This window comes from Crocodylus siamensis, chromosome 4, assembly GCF_052110815.1.
Source record: "Crocodylus siamensis isolate JL-2025a chromosome 4, ASM5211081v1, whole genome shotgun sequence".
In the NCBI taxonomy this organism is placed as follows: domain Eukaryota; kingdom Metazoa; phylum Chordata; order Crocodylia; family Crocodylidae; genus Crocodylus; species Crocodylus siamensis.
The window spans coordinates 7,415,275-7,437,320 of NC_143398.1; the positions used below are offsets into that span (position 1 = coordinate 7,415,275).

A 22,046-nucleotide genomic window follows, 5' to 3' on the forward strand; every position below is an offset into this window, starting at 1 on the left:
TGCTATTTCCCCCATGGTAAGGATATTTTGAAGCAGCTGCCCTTTTTGTACCATCAGAAAGCTGTAGCAAAAATAATCAAGTCAGCTCTAAGCCTGAAGGTGAAGAGGAACATGTTGAAATACTGAAGATTCCGGCAGGTTTCATCGTAATTCCCCGAAAGAGCGTCATCAACTTAGCCTTTTGGCACCCTTAATTGTTTGTTGCATAATTCTCATTTCCTGTTTCTCTAGGCAACCAACTTTTCAAAATGTGTTTGTAACTAGCACGTGATCTTTGTTTACTGATTGTCTCATTTTTCTTTTTTCGGGTCACTTTACAAAGGCTGGTAAAGGTTCCTGGCGCTCAACCAAGTTGTTTGGCAGGAGAAATCTCAAAACTTGCATTTTGCAAAGTCTTTCCATCCAAACAACTAAGGCATTGCAAACACAGGCTTGATCTTCAATTGGGAGAGAAGCCCTGGGCTAACAACCACTGTATATTGCTATGAAACAATACAAAGAAAAACATTTTACAAGCTGGTTTGTTTTCATAAAGTAATTATAACTTATGGAATGTCCTGTTCTCTGTAAAAACTGGTTTCCAGAAACCTCATACACTAGTCTCAAGCTGTAAACACAAGCCACATGTAAAACGCCTAGCTCGGTTTTAGGATTTTCACGTACTATTCAGATTCTTCCTGTAAACACTTTCAGAGTGCGCAGTGCAAGTGGCTGCAATTCTTTGATTAGTCTAGTCCAGGGGTGTCAAACATGTGGCCACCTGGCCAGATCCAGCCTGCAGAGCCCTGCCAGGTGGCCTCCAGGGCTGCCCCTGGGTCTGATCAGACCCACATGGGGTATGGCACGCGCCCACAGCAGGGATCCTGGACCAGCTGGAAAAGGCACCGCATATGGTACAGTCAGGCCCAAGCATGTGCATGTGGTGCCCCCTCATCCAGACTGTGCCCCATGTGGCACATGCTTCAGCCAGTCTGGGACCTAGATGCCGCATGCAGCACTGGGCCTTGACCAGCTGGGGCTGGCGCTGCATGTGGTGGAGTGCAGCCAGGGGGCTGCGACAAGCACCATGGGTTGCAGACCACCGCATCATGCATGCTGTGGTCTGTGAGCCTGCTGTGGCCCGCGGGCTAGCCCCATGCCACTCATGCATCCTGTGGGGCCAGAAGAGACGACACCCCTGGTCTAGTGTCCCCCCAACCTCACCCTTTGCCTTTCCTTTATCCTTTTACGCCAGAGAGGGCGACAGTCAGGATCCTGTTAGATGTTATACTTCAGATTTGACTACCCAATTAAATCATGTCTTTAGTAGTAACCTAGCCACATGTTGATTCAATGAATGGAGTGATAAAAGAGGGAATAAGCCACAAATTGTTACACGTTTTTTCTGTAATAACTTTGTGGCCATTTCCCATCATGCCATAAGCTGAACATGTGGCCAGCCCCAAAGGCTTGCATGTGCTCCCACGGGTGGGAGCCTAGTCAGCTGATCAGGGCTCCCAGCTGTGGAAGCACATGTAGCCCTTGGCTCTGACGTGCTCCCACAGCTGGAAGCCTTGATCAGACGACCGGCACTCCCAGCCACAGGCCAGGAGCAATGCGGTACAGGGAGAGCCTGGGATCATGATTTTGGGCTCCCTGTGCACCAGCAATGTGGTGATATTCCCAACCCCACAACTGCAGCTCCTGCAATGCTCGTGTCACACGGCAGGGAGCATAATTGTTAGAACCATGGTTCAGATTCCTTCACCGCTTTAATTAAACATCTGCCAGGACCTCAGGACAGGGAAGATATTGAAGCCAAAAGATGGAACTGACACAAAAATAAAAACAGGTATAAAGTCCCTGAGAGAGTCAGTTTAGGCTGGAAATCAAAAGGTTTCCAACCATCAAAGCAGCACGGTTCTGAGCAGCCCTCAAATCAGCTTTTTGCTCCTTCTGCCGCTAACTGCTTTTAAGAGGGAGTTTGATCAGTTTATGAAAGGAATAGGACATGCCTGCCCACAGCAGCTGTCGGCTCAGAGACCCACATTTTTTCTAGGCCTACATTTCATCAGCTGCCATGAAAGTCCATTTGAGCTGTTTCTGGTATGTGGATTTTTACTAAAAAAATTTTACTGACCAGTTTCTAGTCATCTGTGCAGCCTTATTATTTTCTGCCTTGCAGGGGAGGGAAAATTGGCCCTGGACATTGGAACGCAATTCAGCTCATTCCCCCAGACTTGTGTTTCCTCAATAGGGCCGTCCCAAACAAGAACAGCAGGAATAGCATTCATCAGTGCACCGATATCCATTATTCACGGTGGGCAGACAGTATTATAGCGCAATGATGTATGATAGACACATCATTGTTCACACACCTGAAATGTGTAGGGCTTTTTTTTTTTTTTTTTTTTTTTAGCAAGATGAGGTCAATCAGTGAAACGGAGTGAGAACAGGAGTGTCAAAGTCATCTGGTCCCTTGGGCTGGATGAATGGTGTAGGGCTAGTCCACTGGCTGGACTGGGTCAATGGACCCCATCCTTTTCCCCCTTCTGCTCCCCCCAGCAGACCTGACCCTGCACCACATGTGGCACCCAGCCCAGCTGCCCCAGCATCTGCTCCATATGGCACACGTGGGTCCCAGACTGGCTGGAGTGGTTATTGGATCAGGTATGCTGGGGGAGCAGGAGGGGAAGGGGGCCTGTATGCTAGATTCAACCAGCAGATCAGCCCCACACTATGGGCACAGACTGGGCCCCGTGGGAGTCTAGATCAGACCTAGGGGCAGCACTGGGGACCAAGTAGCAGGTCTCTGCAGACCAAGTCTGGCCCACAGGCTGTAAGTTTTAGAGCCCTGACTTACAGGTTAGCTGAAGAAAAATTTCAAGGTATTTTTTGCTTAAGATTACTTAAGATTTTTCTCTTGATTAAAAGCAGTCACGATTACTTAATTTTGTAGTAATATAAACAAACCCTGATCACAAAAAACAACAGAAGACTGCCATCCCTGATTAATAGAATACTTGGACTTACTCCTGTTTTTAAATGTTGTTGCACAACACCCAAGTTTTACCTTCAGCCTAGACTTGAATCTAAAAGTATTTTACTGTGTACAGGGGGAGAAAAAAATATCTGCTTTTACAAAATGGCCTGTCTTCAAAGAAAATACAAAGCTGATTGGCAGAACTAAAGAACAAAGGCATTAAGGGCATGGCAAAATTCCAGGATACCTAGAATAATAATTAAAAACAGATTACATTCATTTTATAATTCTCAAGTGTAAATCAACTGCCTTTTGACAGAATATTCAAAATAGAGGAAATCCCTCAAGACTGCAGAAAGGCTACAGCTACAATTAGCATTTTAACAGATGGTAGGAAGTGAAGCCGGTAACTACAGAACTAAAGATTCAAATCTAGACTATATACACAAGTGGTACCGATACAATCAAGCCTCTTCAGGAACTGTAGGTAAAGTGGTATACTTTTTTTTCCAAACACAAGCTTATATTCAACTTTTTACAGAGAAACACATTCTGGGATCCTAAAACAGCAATTCCAACACAATTTGGGAAGCAAAAGTTTCAGCTTTGACATACTGAGCAAGTTTCTGAAAACAATCAAAACAGAAGACAGTAGTGGAATTAAGTTAAAGTAACTCGGAAGAGTAATATTTCAACCATGAAAATCTAACTTTGAAGATGCTGGTCAAATGTTTTCATAATCCTTAATAAGGCAAAGGATTTATGGAAGCTACTTATATGTATAAAAACTAAAACACTTCCTATGGAAAGTACAAAACCTCCATTACCAACAAATGCAGCACATGCAATAAAAGTATTTATGGTAATGAAATTTAAATCACAAATTAAAGGGAAATGAGCTTCTGAAAGATGCTTGAGGCCTGATTAAAAAAATAAAGTAAATATCACATAAATATACTAAACCCTTACACTGAGTACAAGTGCTTCGTTGGGATCCATCTCTGAACTTTTTGAGCAGGACTTCATGTGTAAGAATAGTGACTGATCCCATATTAGGTGCTCTCTTGCATCAAGAAACACTCAGCCTAAAGGAAGAATGTAGCTGTTCTAATTTAGAGGATAGGTAGGGCAAATATGGATAAAATGCTTGCATTGCTTTCCTTCTCCCAGCTTTTCCCCTCCTCTATATGTGGCGAGAAACCAGTTAACATCAGAGTCAAGACCAATGGTTTCACCCTGATTGAGAATTTGCTGCAGATAACCTATTCCAGCCAATTTAAATCCCCTCTGAGCCTCCCAGACAGTTTGAAGGATACACAACCAGGACATAAAATCTGACCCAGGGTGTTTCCATGTGCAAAATCTTACTGGTGGCAAAGCCCAAGAAAGAAAACGTGGCTCTACTTTCAGGTGAGGTATGGAGTTCCTGTGCAGGGGGTCACATCTAGTCCAACCCCCCGTTCAAGGCAGAGTTATCCCTGTCTAAACCATCCTGGACAAGTGCCTGTCTAATTTATTCTTAAATTGAACACACCTTCCTGCATAACTACTACACACAAAGCCCCAAAACATCAAGAACAATGTAACTTTCCACAGCTAAAGCAGGAGGAGAAGGGCACTGCCAACACCATGTCATTGCAAGGACAAGAGGTAGTTGTTAAAATACACTCAAGAGACCCAAGGAAGAGGTTTGTGTCTCCCCGCTACAAAAGACAACAAAACCTCGGTCTTTTCCTTCTTTTTTATGGCTGCCCTGCATTTAAAGATTGCTGTTTTATCCCTCTTAATCACCTTTTCTAGAACATGCTTTATTCTCTCAAAATCTCTAAATTATGCCTGACCAGTGCAGATTAGAGTGGAATGATCACCTCCCATGTTTCACACCTCATACTCCAGTCGATACAGCCCCAAGCTGCATTCATCTTTTCTGCAATGGAACGAACTTTCTGACTCAAGTCGAGTCTGTGATCCACCAAGCCCCCAAGACATTGCATTTACATAGAGCTGGTTTTCAGAGAATAAAACAAAAAAACAAAAAACACACCTTGAAGATTATATCCAGGCTCTTATTTGTAGACCACCGCCCCCTACACGTTACAGGTATTGTGCAATTAACTGGTTAACTGTGCAATTACCTGGAGACCGGCTATATGTGCAAAGTAGCTATCACACAATAACAAGCTCCACTCAGCTATAAAGATAGTACACGTTTTCAAGGTTTAACTTTGTATTTATAGCTCACAGCTATTAAGCTGTAAGATGCACATGTAGCAGGGTCTCCCCAACGGGGCTCCCAGCCACAGGGGTACAAGATCCCCAGTGTAAAACCCCTGAGCCCTAGGGACTATGGCAGCCGTAATCCACAGGGTCCAGGTTTTCTGCACTCCTGAGGATGGTGGCTGCCATGATCCCTAGGGCTCAGGGATGCCTCACGTACCCGAGGCAAGGGAATGGCCCCTGCAGCAATCCTCCAGCCCCAGGGGTTTCCTTGCAACTCTCGGGTGAGGAGATCACTGCAGCAGTGATCCTCTAGCCCCAGAGGTTTCATGCACCCCCGAGTCTGGGAGATCTTCTCAGCTGCAGTCCTGCAACCCCAGAGGTGCATGGGGTGCCACTGCAGCTGGAAGACCCTCAACTGGGGTACATGGGGCTCCCAGCTGTGGAAGCTTGCTTCTTGCTGGTGCAGAGGGAGCCTGCAATCAGGCTCCCTGATGCACCAGCAATAAGGCAGAATGGGATTTAATGCACACTCCCACAATCGTGCCCCCTGCTATGCATGTGTGGTAGAGCAGGAGGCACGACTGCGTGGATCACACACTAGATCTCATCACACCTTTACCTGCATGTGTAAAGGGGGCCATAGAAACCTCATAGAGGTTTTTGAGTGCCAGTAGATACAGAGCCCTGGAGAAGAAAATACAGCATGGTTACCTACTCACTGGTTATAAGCAGTTTGAATTCAAACAGAGGTGCAAAAGTGCTTCAAACAGAAGTTTGAAATGCTTTGGACAATGAAAGTCTATTAGTCCCTACACGTAGATAATATACCCTGGGCTCCCATCCAGGGGTCTGAAGGGCAAAGGCCAAAAACCTCTCTTTGCTCACTCACTTCTTGATGTCAATGAAAGGTGGGTCAAGCTGTCACCCTCTCGAACAATCAGTTACTGAAGAGTTACAATTAATGACCCTATTACATGTCAGTATGGAAACCAATGTAGGCGACCCTCAGGAGTGGAATAAGATAGCAGTTGCAAACAGCTCCTGTGGCACTCCATTCCAATATACAGTACACTGATTAATAAAAGTCAGTTGATTACTCCACATTGCTATTTGCAGTTCTCAGAAACTGGATTAGCATACTGTTTGAACTCTAAATGAAACGAACCTTGATGTTTGGGAGGGAGAGGTATGCTGGCCAGCTGCTGATGTAAAAAACACAGGGTATCAAACGGCCTGGCCTTTGGGAAGGCTAGTTATAGCCAAAAATAACTAATCAAACTGAATAATTTGATCCTATGAGTTTCAAGATGAAAACGTTGAAGTCTGAAGCAGGCACAGGTTTCTTTGAGGAAACACAACTGCACATAGACCATGAGGTAGACTAAGGTAACTAAATGAAATGACATGATGTTAGATACTTCAAGCAGTAGAGGCCTTTCAGAACTATAACCTGCAGGGGAGCAGGCTGTGTTAGGTTGTTCATACCAAGAACTTTTTCTATGATAAGTTTTCCTGCTTGATGTCTTCTTGTTCTGTCTAAAGGCTTTCCCGGACTTCTCTAGGCAGCCTCTGTCCATGGTACTTAACCAGGCACATCCAGTCTATCTGCTGCAGGAATGCCAAATATGGATGAAAAATAGTACTAGATATTGCAAACTCGGGTGTGAGCCATCTAGAAGCTAACACTGTGTGGCATACTGCAGCACCCCTGAAAGGACCCCAAGGCACCCTGTGCTGGAGAAACAGGACCTCCTCTTGTTGTAGGTAGGCCCTGCTCTAAGTTGCATTTCCTTGGCCATGCTGCATCAGTAATACTCATGAACAGGCTATGGGATACAGTTGACCTGACCCCTTGCTCAGAATAGATAGCCTACCAGCTCCTCCTCAGAGAAGCACTCTGAGGCTAGGAGATTTAAACCTCTACTAGATGCCCCTGAGAATAAGGAGGTTATATTCTTCCTCATATGGTGATATGACCCTGCTGGTGGTAGTCGTCACTTCAATACAAACACCACCTCCATTTCTTTTGCTGAGATGCAATTCAGAGCCTCAAAAACCTTGGCTGCTGGTGCTGGGGTCACAACCAAGGGCAGCAGCAAGACTTTACTGCCAGGCCCAATGCCAAATGACTGCCCCAAAAGCCCCAGTTTGGGAACTGTACAAAGTTTTAAGCTTTGTCAGAAGGAGATGGCATCTGGAGTCCTCCTCCAAATGCCATTTGGAGGGATGGTCTTGCATCATCCTTGCAACTCTGATTTTGCTCCATTTATGAAAGTTGCTGTTTGGTATCAGAGTCGAGTGCCAGACCTTTGCATTAGAGCTGAGACAACCAGGCCTGTTTCCTGTACTAAGTAACCTGTAGAATTATCAATGCTGAAGCCGCTCACGCCAAGTTTTATTTGCAACTTTAATAGATTTTTTTTTCAGACTCTGGATTATGCAGTCTGCTAGAGCAACTGCTGACAATTTCTTTGATTTCAGTCTGGTGCGCTCTCTCTGAGGTTAGAATCAACCCAGAGGCACTGTTATAGCCAATATAAATTTGAGCCAAGCATCTCTGGATTCCCTCTCTCAGTCCATCTCTTTGAGGACCTGTACCCATTCAGGACGTGGTTTCTCCAAAGCAGCAAAGACATCTTTGTTTGGTATAACTTTAATACATATTCTTTGCAACTCGGAGATAGCTGTAGTTTTGTTTTTAAAAGGTATACCCTATACATTTTAAAGCAAAGATTTATTTTGATATTTTCAGATTAATGTTGCAGCTACATCAGAAAACTGAATGCTGCCACTTAAATTGTTTTATTTAACTACAACAGGAAGCTCAGAGATTTTAGATAGTTGTCTGCAACAACAAACATACAATTATTTTAACAAAACAAGCATATGTATTTTTGAACTTTTAACTATTTTATATTTATTTATATATATAGTGGATAAATTGGATTTTTTTATTTAAATCAGATTTTTTATTTAATTGTATTTTTTTTTATTTGTCATCTTTATCTATCTTTATTTTTAAAAAAACGTTGATTTTTATCCACCTTGCTGTGCATAGTCTATGAAGTCTGGTTGATAGTATGCAGCTGAGTATGTGAATTTGTATCCAGAGCTGACAAGAGATGTATTACATGTTACTGGTAGTTCATTGAGGTGAGAATGGCTCAAGACAATGGGATAACTGATGCTAAAAAAATATACTCCCCTGTGTGTCCTTGAGGGGACGGGATGAGACAAAGAGCAGCACTTGGATCATGAGTCCAGACTGCAGGCAAGATCCAGACGGATGTATGCCTCATACCACAACTTTTATTTGATGGTGGTGCTGAATACAAATCAACCAACTACTTACCATGGCCACATAAACTGCACACCACAGTTCAAGAACCATGGTCCTACTTAATCTGACAGAAAAAGAGACACCACCCACATCTTTTCATTTAACAATGAAGATTACCTGATCTGCAGAAAAACACTGGATCTACTGTCTTTCAATAGATGCTGTTAGGTACAGTGCAAACTTACTAGTAGAAAATGTACTCTTGTACAGCAGTTCTCAACATTTTTTGTACCTGGATCCATTTGTAAACATTAATGGCCAGTCCTGACCCAGTAAATAGTGGAAGCAGAAAACAGCCCCTTGGCCCTGCCAGTGACCCTCACTCCCAACTTGCTGCCCCCTGCCTCCAGCTCCCCAGTGTGCAAGGCAGAGGGGGGGGTGTGTGTGTGTGTGTGTGTGTGTGTGCGCGCGCGCGCGCGTGTGTGTGTGCGCGTGTGTGCGTGTGCGTGTGCGTGCCATGGGGGACCCCAAGCAGCCCCTTGCAGGCTGGAAGTCTGCCCTCCTGCAAGGAAAAACCCATGGTTTCCCATATTTTTCTCTTTTAAAGGAGAAACTATGTTTAAAGGATGTTCATGAGCCTTTCGTATATTCTTCTGACCCACTTTTGGGTTGTGAACCACGAATTGAGAAACGCTGTTCTAGTAGGCACAGATTTCTGCCTATTCTCACCCCCTAAAGCTTGAACCTAATAGTTTCCTCCTGTCCCAGGCCAGTTTCTTCATCCCAGTCTCATTCTCTTTAGTTTGACAGTCTAAGTCCCTGCCTCTTCCCACATCTCATCCCATTCTCCTTGCTCACCCAGTCCCCAGGGCCCTGCCCTTTCTACCCTTTGTTCCCAGTGTTTCCCATTTCCTTCTCCTCATTAAACCTCCCTCTAGACCAAACCATAAAGCATCTAAATCCCTTGCTCACTTGCCTTACTGGCTCCCAAAGTCTCAGCTTCCAACCTCTAACCCTCTAACAAATGCAACCATTTCAAATACTGAGGTCTCAAATATTTGTCACAATCAACTTTTTCCCCACTCCCCCAGTACTCGGGTCCCATTTCTGGCTGATCTGAATTAGACTGCTTCCTCCTTCTGGGTCTTATTGCCAGCACCAGGAAGATCATAAGCATGGGAGGAGAAATAGGCCCAAGAAGCAAAAGTAGGGAGCCAAACTCCACTCCACCAGGAGAAGCCATTGCAGAGAAGGTCCAGTCTCATTTCTGCTGAGCGGGAGGTGACGTGCTCATCCCCTCTGTTAGGGAGGTTAACACACAGCTGGGAGCAGAGAGCATCAATCGTGCTTCAGTTAGGATGGACTCTTCAAACTGGTGGAGGCTCCACTAAGCAGGTGATAGCTCATTTTTCAAAGGCAGCACATCAGTCAAACTTACTTGGGAATGGCAAAGCTTTTCATGGGAATGGCAAAAGGCAGATCCCTAATATACAATATTCATGTGTCAAGGTCCTTGCTCTAAACTATAGGTGCAGTAGTAGTGCTTCTCAGAGGAAAAAAAAAAAAAGAAAAGATGCCAGATTTCTGTTTAAATCCCGACAAACAAATTTTCCCCATAGGGAAAAAATGTTCCTTAGGAACAGCTGAAATATTTGGACAGAAATTTTGCCAAAATAAAATTCAGCCCAACTTAGACACCTGGTGGAGAAAACGTCATTGCAACTGTTTAAATTTAGCAAAGTTTATAAACAACTGAAAACCAGGTCGGAGAAGCAATGGGCAGCCTTGACAGCAAATGCTGCCAGCCCTGCCTATATCTTTTATATCGGCTGAACACAGGAAATGGGATTTCAAGGATCAGCGAACCCAGAAGGTGCTGAACAACAGACGTTATAAATCCATCATCTGCACAGAGCAAATAAGAGTGCTGAAAGCAAATTCTTTCAAAGCTGTTCTCTGCACATAAATACATCCACATTTAATTGCTTTGCCACATTTCAAAGATCATTCTGTTATCCTAAATAGAACAGGACTTCAATTGAAACTTAATAACCAGATTTTGAACTCCATCTCTACCCCCGCCTCCCCCACACGCACACACTTTTTATGACTATTTTAAGTAAAATAAAAAAGGTGTCCTCGTACACTGGGCTAAAATGAGCGCTGAACTGAGACACTTTTGGATTTGATCCTACAAATGCACACAAGGAACAAACTGAAAACAGAGCACCTTAAAGAAATGATTTTTTTAAAACAGGCACCAAAAACCTGATCTCCCCCCCACCCCCAATATCATTTACAACATGGGAACTAATCACTTGCAAAATAATTTTTATCAAAACAGTGCCCCGTTACAAAACAGTCCCAAAAGGAGTCCAACGCAAGACTTGCTTTCTTTGACCGAAAGTAACTTTGACAGCTTTTGTGGTTTTGAACACAACAGGCTTCTGTTCTGTTCTTGCAAAAACTAATAAATTTTACCATTTCCTTTCACAAACAAGGAAAATGTTCTACGCTGTTTATTTACTCTCTCGGGCGCAGGAGAACCATAAAGTGGATGAACGATTTCTAATAGTCATTTACACAAGTCAGCTATTCAGTATTAAGAGGGATAAAGGAAGGAGAAAAGAAAGAAAGGGGGTAATCCTCATGCTCTCATTTGTTTAAGTGCAACATACGTTTAATCCCATTGGCCAGAAGTGTGGCTCAGCGTCCTCTATGTCATAAAACTAGCCTGCTTACTCTGTATTTGACAACAAAGACCCACGTGCCCCCAGCATCATATTCAAGTGTTTGGCTTTAGAACTGAAGTTCTCAATAACCAGACAGCAGCGTGTTAGCCAGCCAATAAAAGGGATGCTACTTATTTTGGACATGTCTTTTTTTTTTTAATCCAGACTCCAAGGGGGTACCGCAATAAATAAGTTTGTGAACATAATGCACCTGGCTTTTCCACAGGGGAATCAGAAGTAAACTTGATTTTGGGGGTGCGGGGGTGGTGTATAATTATCTTTTATCCTTTACCTGGAAGATTTAAACTTAAAAATGATGAACAAACAGCAACTTCTGACCATCAATAGAGACCTAGCCACAAACATACTGGGAACACCTAAAATAAATGTCTCTAGAAGTTTGGCCTGAAAATCAAGATCAAGAGGGAAAGCTGTATTTTAAACATCATGACTTGTTTTAAGATTGGTAAGAAAGGAGATGACAAAATGAATAATGTACATATGAAATAAATATACTTAAGAAGTGGTCCAGTGCAGGACCACAGAGGACTGAAAGTGATAAGGTACTTGATAACTGAATGGCAAATGAACTAGGAAATTATGATCCCTCTTTCCCAGCAAGGAAGATAAAACTGTTTCTATTATTTGTAACATATGGCACATATGCAAAAAATTGCCCTCTTTGAGAAAAGGGAAATTACATGCCCTCAGCTTTATAATTACACTCTGCAGGAAAAAGTGTGAAGCTACAATAAGATGCATTGTAATCAGTTCTTTATGGTTGTGCTAAGATCACTTGTTGGTATTTTCAAAGGCACCTGTGAACATGGCATTTTTGAAGTTCCAGAATGGGTCTTTTAACCAGTGCTGCGTGATGCTGTATAAAGCCACATGGTACATTCAATTGTACCCTGAACTGCTGGATTTCTCTGCCAAAATTAAAGGCAGGAGGAATGCTAACAGCTTAACATGAAGTCTCCGTAAGAGATACTAATAAGGTTGAATGGGACTAATGCAAAATTCCCACTGGACTTGGTAGCTTTTCTATCAACAACAGGCACTGGATAGGCCCCAAGAATGGCAATTACTTTGAGTCTAACATGTAATTGTACATAAAAGTCATTGCCTCAGTTTTGCTTCTGCAGAAATCCTGAAACAAGTCTTCACTTCCTTCTGTACTGGTGATTACAAGTTCCTTGCTGGGGTCTCCTCCACATCCTAATGCATCTAGCACCTGCCTTTCAGTACGAAGAAAACTATCAAATCACCATTTGATGCTTGGACAATTCTACTGCTTCCCATTCATTCCCAGGGCCAGCTCAAAACTTCCTGTTCTCTCCTTTGTAAGCTTCAAATGCAAGTCACAGAGTGGGACGGACACTAAAACTCTTGTAAACAGCAAAATCTAATACAAGTTGTGGTTCATATAAAAATAAAGTGCTAGTGAAAGTTGTTAAACAACCCCTAGAGAACCAAGTCAGCAATTTATCTCATTAATGAATACAGAACAGGCAGAATGCAAGCTTCATTTGGGATGCCATTATTTCTAATGAGCCACTGTGCTCCAATAGTAGCACAGCTGCTGCCAGGGGTCTTATCTACTGATACATACTTTCATTTAATCCACGGGGGGGGGGGGCGGGGAAAAGGATGGGGAGACAGAGAAAGAGAGAAGGAAAAAAAAAGATGTATGAATTAATTCTTACCCATCCCAGAATCCTTCTTAGTGCCATCTGATATGATGTCCACATGGTCGCTGTCTACATCATAACTGAAGAAATCATTCAAGTAAGTCTTCGATCTCTGGCCGCCAAATACATATAAACAGCGATTTTTCTAAAGAGGAAGGAAATAAACTGCATGACTTTTGTACTGTGTTTAAGAAAACAACACTTTAACTAAACGGCTCTCAGTGAAAATCTCCAGAAACAAAACAACATTGAATCAGCAAAATTAGCAATAAGCTGAGCACATTTCCGAGAGAAAGAATTTAGATCAGTTTGACTATTCTGAGGTTTGGTTATGTACAAAACAGAATTAAACTGAACTTAAGAGATTTCTGATTCCTGCCTTAAGATTCACAATATAAGTTTAATTGGGTGGAGAATTTGTTCTCAAGAATGATACACTTTCAGACCTATTGGACTAATAAATCCTTCAACTTCAAGGTTACACACACACACACACACACACACACACACAGAGTTTGTATACTTTGGGTTATTTTAGTGAGCAATCCAGTAAAACTTTCCCATATTTAACTATTATGAACTAGTTAAACAGCAACGTCAATTCTGGGCTTACGACAGGCATTTTCAGGGTAAGCGGCTGAAGTCAAACAAGATAACTTCACTAAAACACGCAAAACAAGAACTAGATCATAAGACAAATAACGCAGATACAAGTGTATTCATTACAGAAGATGACACAAATGACTAGCCAAGTAGCCAGTTAAGTTATTTCTTTCAAGTTACCCAATGGAAAATCCTTGAGTAGGCAGACTGTTTCTACTTCTTTCAATATAATTTAAGCAGCAAAGAGCTTAAATTTCCATGATGCACTTGTGAAAACATATGATTTTACATTTAACTTTAGAAATGTGAGCACTTACTTAAGTATGTAAGTGTTCAGGTACTGATGTGGGTGTTTTGTGAGCGTTACCTAGCAATACTTTCTGGGACTCAGTGCACAATTAACACAAAAACAAAACCAAAAAAAAACCCTAAGAAAAAAAATCTTTGAAAAGCTTTAGAAATACCACTTGGGTTTAACAATTAGTTATCCATTTTCAGTCGGCAGCATTAGTTTGACTGTGGTTTTGCTGTCTGCATGTTAAACCTGAGACCAGGTAATGGGTACAAAGCATACATATGCTCTCAACCAGGATGCCAGAACACCCTGGGGTGTCATGAGACCCTTTTCAGGGTGCCACACAATATAAGCACCATTACATGTGCCACAACTACACACAATTCACAACATAAACCCAGAAATTTCAAACAGGAATCCATAGTGTCAAAACCATTCCGATTTGTTGTGGTCTTTTGAGGGCTTTGCAACAGCAGAACTGCTCTATTATTTTTCTGTAGTCAAAAAGCACAAGTGAAAAACTAAGAGCTGACATGTTCCAAGGGGCGCTTTGAATCTAAAATGGTTAAGAACCACTGGTATATAAAGCAATCTCTTTCAAACCTGAAGTTCATATTTTCACCAAACTTAGGACTTGTCAAGAGCAGGGGCATGCAATTACAGAGTGGCAAGGCCATTGATTTAGTGCAGAAGTACCCTTACACTTTAATTCCCTATGGGAGCTTACTTATTTTGCATTGCAAGCACCGCTCCATGCTGCTTCCAAAGAATAACCTAACCTACACAAAGGCACTCTGTATGGCATGTGCACCCAGGTGGGAAGCTAGTGCAGAACAGATATGCCACACCAACTATTCTGAGCTACCCATATTTCATGGATTGAACCTCTTCCTCAGTAAAGCTACAGCTGAACATTTATTTGCAGATAATTTTTTTTTTTACGTGCTCAGTAATTCATAACCGAGACCAGATTTTCAAAAACAATGGGATTACATTCAAGCCAAATTTCCTAGTACTGCTTATTACTTGAAGCTGCTAAAGAACAATGGTAGCTGTTGGTTACTAACTAACTCTGAAAAATGAGGCTCTTATTCACTTGATACGTTTGCAAATATGTTAACTACTACAGTTAACCATCTTAGTAACTTGCCATATTAGTAGTATACATCACTGAAAAAGGGCACAGTATGAAAATTAATTTTTGGTTTGGGGTTGGGGGGGTAATAAAAGCTTCTTCAGACTAGAGTAGACTGACGTCCAGCATCTCACCCCAATAGGGTTACCATACAATAGCTGTTTAACAGCACAACATACCACCATAAACAGTTTCACTAACAACAATTGAAAATAAAGAAAGAAAGAACAAGGTGAACTTAAATCAATAAAAATATAGCCGAAATGCATGATTTAATACCGCAATTCTTCTAGAGTGCGTCAGTGTATAAATGAGCACAGCTGACTTGTATCTTATTTCTCTTTAAATGCTAAGGGCACACTTACCGAATGGAATAACATACAGTGTCCTATCCTGGACTGGATGTCCTCCGGGCCAGCATTACAGGAATCCTCTCTGAGAAGTTTCCACGTCTGACACTGACAGTCAAAAGCAAACAATCCACTGAACTGGGGTTCGCTGGCTCTGCTGTCGTCTACGCTCCCATTACACGTCAAAATTCGACCACCAAATGTGTAGATCATGTGTTTTTCAGAATCCATACACATCTGTAAGAAGCAAGAGATGCTCCACTGAATTAGGAGGCATTTTCATTATGAATATATTAAGACCGAATATCAGTCAATAAGAGACCCTTAACTCAAGGAGGCATCCAGTTAAACAGTGCATCTTTTCCATCCCTAATCTACAGAAAATGGAGAAGGAGAATATAGCTGTCCTGCACTGGTCAGAGGCAGGCCCCTGAAGCTATAGGCCCCAACTTTACAGCTGGGTTGGATGCCCACGTAAAGCGACACCACTGCTTCACATCTTTAGTTGCTCCATTTTCATAAAAGAACAGGGCCAACCCCAGGCCACGCTTTAGCCAATTCAAAATACTCAATGGGGTTGGAGTAATTTGGTAAAAGCAAGAAAAAGTAATGTCAATGGCTTCTTTGCTTACTCTTGTGTTGGCAACAACCCCTGACGTGCTGGAGAAGGAATGCTGCCATCGGACAACAGCTAAGGAAGGGGATCGAGATTACTGCCGATTAGCCAAGAACCGCATGCACAGCTATTCTATTGCAAAGCAAGATTCGTTGCCCCATGTTCAACCCTTCATCTGTTTGCTGGTTTCATCCCTATTATTTCTACAACAGAATGGGACATGACCTGGTTGAGGCTTCTAGCTACTACTGCAATCTTGAAATAGTTACAGTTAATCCCTGAAGTCTGAAAAATTCAAGCAGCTAATTTACAGCACTCAAAAGGTGCCCAACAGTACAAATAATGTACTGTGGTCTTGTATTTCCAAGAGCTTATTCTGGTCATGAAGCAACCACCAAGGAAATTACAAAGCAGCAGGAAAGAGTGAGATGCAGGGAAAGACAGGTGGTCTTTCTGAAGTAAGTTTACACAGTTACTTAGCAAAAACTAGTGCATACGTTGATGAAAAACAAATGTGTACTGCAAGTTACCGGGAGGGTTGCAGCTTGGTGGATGAACTGAAAAGGACATTTCTTATATAATGAAGTCTTGAGGGGGTGACATTTTCAGGGGAAATGGATAAGAGTACCAAGGTTAGCACTGAATAATTTCTCCTTTCCGACAGCATCTCTCGTGTGGATTTTATTCATTCTCCTTTTCAAACAAAACTGTATGCCAGGATTATTGTCAGCAGGAACACGTACCCAGTTTAGCACACCTGCAGACTCGTGTGGCAACCAGAAAACTGCCAGACACGGGGAGGATGGTACCTGCAAGCATCTTAAATTGCTTCTATAGCATAGCTCTGAGAATACTGCTGGTTACACACTGCAGAGTCAGGTGGTACAGCTCAAAAGGGGGAGTTTTGTCCTTGAAAAATGCATAGCGCTTCTTGTTTCTTAAACCCAAGATAGTCAAGTTTGGAAGATTATTTCTTAAGTACCCAACTGCAAAACAGTCTAACATAAAAGCATCAAAACATTCGTTCTGCATTTCAATTCTGACCTGTGCGATTTTCAAGAAAAACTGGCACCTAGTTCTAACATCTCCAAAATATACCGAGGTAGACCACATAGTTACAGAAACTATTTAAGTCCTTTCAAGTTTTGGGGGTTTTTTGCAATACCTCTGTGCATCGTAACATTCAGCACCAATTATGCTGCACAGGGTTGTGTGACCTCAGTAACAAGAGCAATTATTTCCCACCGACTAGACAACACTGGGCATCAGTTCAGCAAGATCAGTTCCCCTAAACACTGGTGCCTGGTTAGTATCTTAAAATGGAGAAACAAAAACTGCAAAAAAAAATGTATATGATAGGGTTTATGGTTCCTTTGTTGCAACACAGAACTTTTAGGAGACAAGAATTCCTGATAAGGAGCTGTCAGTCGCATTACCTGATGCCAGCATGTCCTTCAGTGGGCTGTGGTCAAGAATGCAATACAAAGCCTGAAAAAGTAGCAGTCACCGTATGTAAGCAACTGCCCTAAATTTATGTACGTGAAACCCTAAATTTATGTACGTGAAACTAACCTGATGATCAAACACGAGCTTGGGTCCTCCATCCGCTGCCGTGTCTTCGCTAAGTAACATCCAAATGTTCGTATCGATGTCATAGCGGTAGAAGTCACTTTTCAGAGATTTACTGTTCCTCACAGAGGAATCCAGATAACGTCCCAGTGTGTATATCTGCCTTCGCTGAATATCGATGCACATCTTGTGACAAGATCTGGCACTGGGACCATTCTATTTAAAAAAAAAAAGTGGAGGAAAAAAACCAGAGTGAACAATACATTTTTCGTTGTCATCATAGATATATTGGTTTGCTGAGTCAGGATAACTAGAGTACTTAGCAACTAGTGTATATCTTTTGACTTTTAATTGAAGTTGGTTTTAAACAGTACGTAAATTATTGTATTTGCCCCTAGCAGAATGCTCTGCCATGCAACGCGTGCTATTTTTATACTGCGAGGATCCATTTTGCTTTAGACATGATAATCTAATAATAGATCTTTCCACAAGGCTTACGATCTCCAGTCTTTTCAACAGTTTACTTAGAAAAAGCTGAAAGCTGCTTCCTTAGAACCGCTTTTCAGATTATATGGAATTTAATTAAAACGACAGTAGCTGGCACATTCAAGGTGCAAGTTCATGCAAGCTAACCTATAAACAGTTATGATGGAAGACTATCTAATACACCATTATAACCCTGCAGAGAATGACTACACAACCCTACTGTTCTGTGCTTTCTAATAATCTCCAGGCATCTGTGTAAGTGACCACATCTTGTACCAGACTTGGAGGTGAAAAAAAGAAACTATCCCTTCCATTTAGATAAAATAAATACATCCTCCAACAAAAATAAAAATTTGCTTCTGCAAAAAATGCAAGTCGAGAGCAGATATTTTGGCATGTAAATTTTCCCTCCTTAGAAGTTCTGCAGCTATAGAAGCTATTCATGTCTACTGTAGCACCTACCTCTACCCCAGTATCTACTCTTTCACCTCTACTCTAGTATTTCATGCAGGACAATTAGGAGTTATTATTCAGTGCTCTATGACACCGATATAACAAGCTTATGGCTGACTGGGCCCACTAGTACGTTAAAATTTCTTTCCTAAAAATCTCAAACATAAATCTATATTCTACAAGTTTGTATCAAGAAATACTCCTAAAACTACTGGTGAAATGTTGAAGAGCACAAAATGAACCTGTCTCAGCCTTTTAGAGAGGAATAAGTGAACACAAAACGGAAAGCCTTTTCTGAACCAAGAGTTTAACACTGCTGTATTCAGATTCAAGAATTCAAGTTCTTTGTGTCAAACAAAGTTAGCATGATAGAATTTAATTTTATGAAACTCTAAATTGCAGGAATTGCACCAAACTGCCTACTTATTTATTTATTTATTTTTAAGTGGTACACTACTGTGTCTGAATTATGAACAGCAACCTTCTGGGAATTATGGACATACAGAAAACCCTGCTACACATACAAATTAAAGCTGGATGGAAACCAGGTATAGAGTTGTTACATTTTCAAGCACTAACTTTATAGCCGGTTGGCTCTTTTTATAGCTGGACCATTCTTTTTATCATGTGATAATTTTCAAATGTAGCTGGTATAAATTTACTGCACAATTAGCCAGTTAATGGTATGATAATTACTTTGCACTTGTAGCCAGTCTAAATTTATTTATTCCATGTTAACTGCACCATATATGTAACATGTAGCAGGGGCTTAAGTAGCCTAAAGTCACTAATATGCACTAAGATAAAATCCATTTTTTTTTTTTTTTTTTTTTTTTAAGTGACAGAATTACAAAGAACTTCTTTGCAACACAGCCCTGGGGCCCCTGACACGTTCACTAGAAGGAAGGATGGGATGCGATTCGCGATCACACCTCCTGCCATGCCCCATGCAATCATATAAAGCGTGACTATGGGATCAGTGACCAGATGCCATTTGCACCATACTGTTGGTCCCAGGCTCTCCCTGCAGTTGCAAGTTGGGCACCTGACGTCACCTCCAGAGATCCAAGGGGCTGGTCTGAGCCCCGATGTGGTCCCTAGATCAACTGACTGTTGGCAGATCAGGACCATGTCAGGCCTCAAGCCCCTGAGATTTGAATCCCTGAGCACCCCCTTTCAGCTAAAAGCAAATTGGAACGACCTGGGGACTAGAACCCCTAAGTGGTCACAGTCCAGGTGACAGTCAGTTGATCAGAGCCACTCTGGGGCTTGAGAGAGACTGGCAGCAGCAGCAACTGCCTTGGGGCTCAACCCTCCAGACAGCAGATCAGAACCACCCCCAGGGGTTCCAGACCCAGAGCAGTCCCAATCGGCTGATCCCTGGCAGGATCAGGACCACAGAAGGAGGTTTCTTGACTGGCAGGGACCGCTCCACAACTTAAAGCCCAGTGCTGTCCTCACCAGTCCATGGCAGGTCCAGATAGCGAGGAGGCTGGAACGCTGGAGTGGTCCCAATCCTGCCCTGGATTAGCCTATTGGGTCTACTCCAGGACTCATGCCCAAGGGTGGTCCCTGTCACGCATTTAATTTAAGGCACGACGGAAACCAGCCACAAAGTTATTACACATACTGTGCAGTAACTTTGTAGCTGGTTTCCTGTCTGTTGTTCCATTAAGCCCCAGAGTGTGGCTAGTTTACACTTTAAGATGTGATCAGTTGGTTAATGATGTCTCCAATGCAGCATCTGCTTGAGCCCTGAAAGGCAGTAGGGTTCACTGCCTCCTTGTCAAAGGAAAATGCCCTTGTCACACCCCTGCTCTGGCTATATTTCAATCCTATGAACCTTTTTCCTCCTTCTTCCCCCATGTTCATTTGAGGAAGATGAGAGAGAAAGGAGGGGAAAAGAACTGAGACTTGTTTTCTGAACAAACTGATAACAGTGGCTTCAAGAACAGCTGAACTGGAACAGAAGGGGTGGCGCTTCCACGGAAAATACTAAGTTTTTATGCTCAATAAAAGGGTGTCCTCAACCACGGACAAGGAGGTCATGCCAGCACACGGAGAAAAAGGCCATCTCTGGAATAAACAGCTGTGACACTTATGGATGCTCTCTGGCAAGGAAACAGCAGAACATCTGCCTTGGCAAAGAGGTTATTTAGGTAGACTGTTAAGATTGGCCTGCATTTGAAATTGGTGCTTTATGGCTCTTCCACTCAGTGCGTCACTGGCCTGAAAATAACTTGCAAGGCCAGTTATTTTATTCAAGTGCCATTTTTTGCTTTTACAATAAAGGCTGCTCATAAAGACTAAATCAATCTAGTTCAGATTAATACGGTACTCTAAAAGATTTGGCCTACACAAATTTCATTGAGATGCTGAATACAATTATTATAGAGACACAAATAATACAGTGATCCTAGCAAAAACATCTGACCCCCCCAAAGCTTTTTGCAGTCTAAGCAGTCATAGCTGAGGAAGCTTTCACAGATTTTGACACGGGCACAGAGAGTTTCTACGATTTACCCGCTTGCACAAAGTCTGCAGCAGAGCAAGAAATTGCATTGAGCTTTTCTTATTTCCAGATCAGGGCCTTGGCTATAAGATAGCTTTCCTTTCAAATTATGTTTTGCTTGAAAGCACAAATGGAAATGATCCCCTTAACACCATACGTATTAATTTCTTACCACTTGTTCTAAGACTAAAGGAGTTGTCTTCTGAGCACTACAACCACGTACACATACGTGTACCCCCCACCAAACTATTTTATTCTAATCATTCAAATGCAATACAAAGGACTAAAGTATTCAGTGCTCGAACACGTCTCAGGCTATTTTTAGGCTTACAAGTAAAAGGGGATTAACTGAGAGCTCCGATTCCTCTTTTTATCTATTCAGAAAGGAGGCACAATGCAAACTGTCCCTTCCAACGTTTCAACCGTGACCTTGTCATTTTGTAGAAGAGGCGTTTCCCTACCTTGGACCACTTTTTTCTAGCTTAAGACCATTCCCGTCTCCTTCTCCCAGCTAGCGGAGGCTTTAGGTTTTTTAATATTAGTATTCTCCAAGAGCCAAATCGTGTGTACAAAAGCGTTACCTGCAGCTAAATAAAGCTACGACGAACTCAATCGAAGCTTCCAATCTGTTCGTTTGCAAATATTTGCTAATGAGGAAAAAAGCTCCTTTAAGATGGCTTTAAGCAATGATGTACATAGTTTTGAAATCAAAGACAGTGGAAAGCACTAAACCTGCACTTGCCTGAAGGCTACTAAAAATTCGTCCGCACGCATCATTTTTAATATTAGCATGCTTCAGTGCAAGAAACACAAGGTCCATTTATGAGGAGAGACACATACAGAGACTGCGGACAAAAAACGAGTAAGACGCTTTCAGCAACATGTGATCAAATGAATAAAGAGCCTGTGGGCAGTTGAGAACGTTCATCCAAAGAAGTCTACTTCGCGCAGCTACAATGGCAGGCCTGTTGTCCCGACAAAGAAAGCACTAGAGCAGTTTCTCATGGAGAGCGACTTACTGAATTCAAATGGGAAGAGTTGGTCGATTCCGGACGTGTTGAAAGAATTCGACCCCTTATTTATTAAGCAACAAGTGAGAAAAAGCAACTGCAGCGGATCTGCCTTTCCTTGTAAGCAGCAAT

General features: G+C 42.2%; 1 protein-coding gene across 2 annotated transcripts in view; it reads right to left on the reverse strand.

The window, feature by feature from the left end:
- Positions 1 to 22,046, reverse strand: part of MKLN1 (muskelin 1) — a 124,350-nt gene that overhangs the window by 33,998 nt on the left and 68,306 nt on the right. For both annotated transcript variants that reach the window (XM_090041556.1, XM_090041557.1), the window contains 3 exons: positions 17,457 to 17,669; positions 15,284 to 15,505; positions 12,901 to 13,030 (listed from right to left, as the gene is read on the reverse strand). In XM_090041556.1, coding sequence (XP_089897682.1) covers positions 12,901 to 13,030; positions 15,284 to 15,505; positions 17,457 to 17,669 — 565 coding nt within the window. The remainder of the gene's footprint in view (positions 1 to 12,900; positions 13,031 to 15,283; positions 15,506 to 17,456; positions 17,670 to 22,046) is intronic.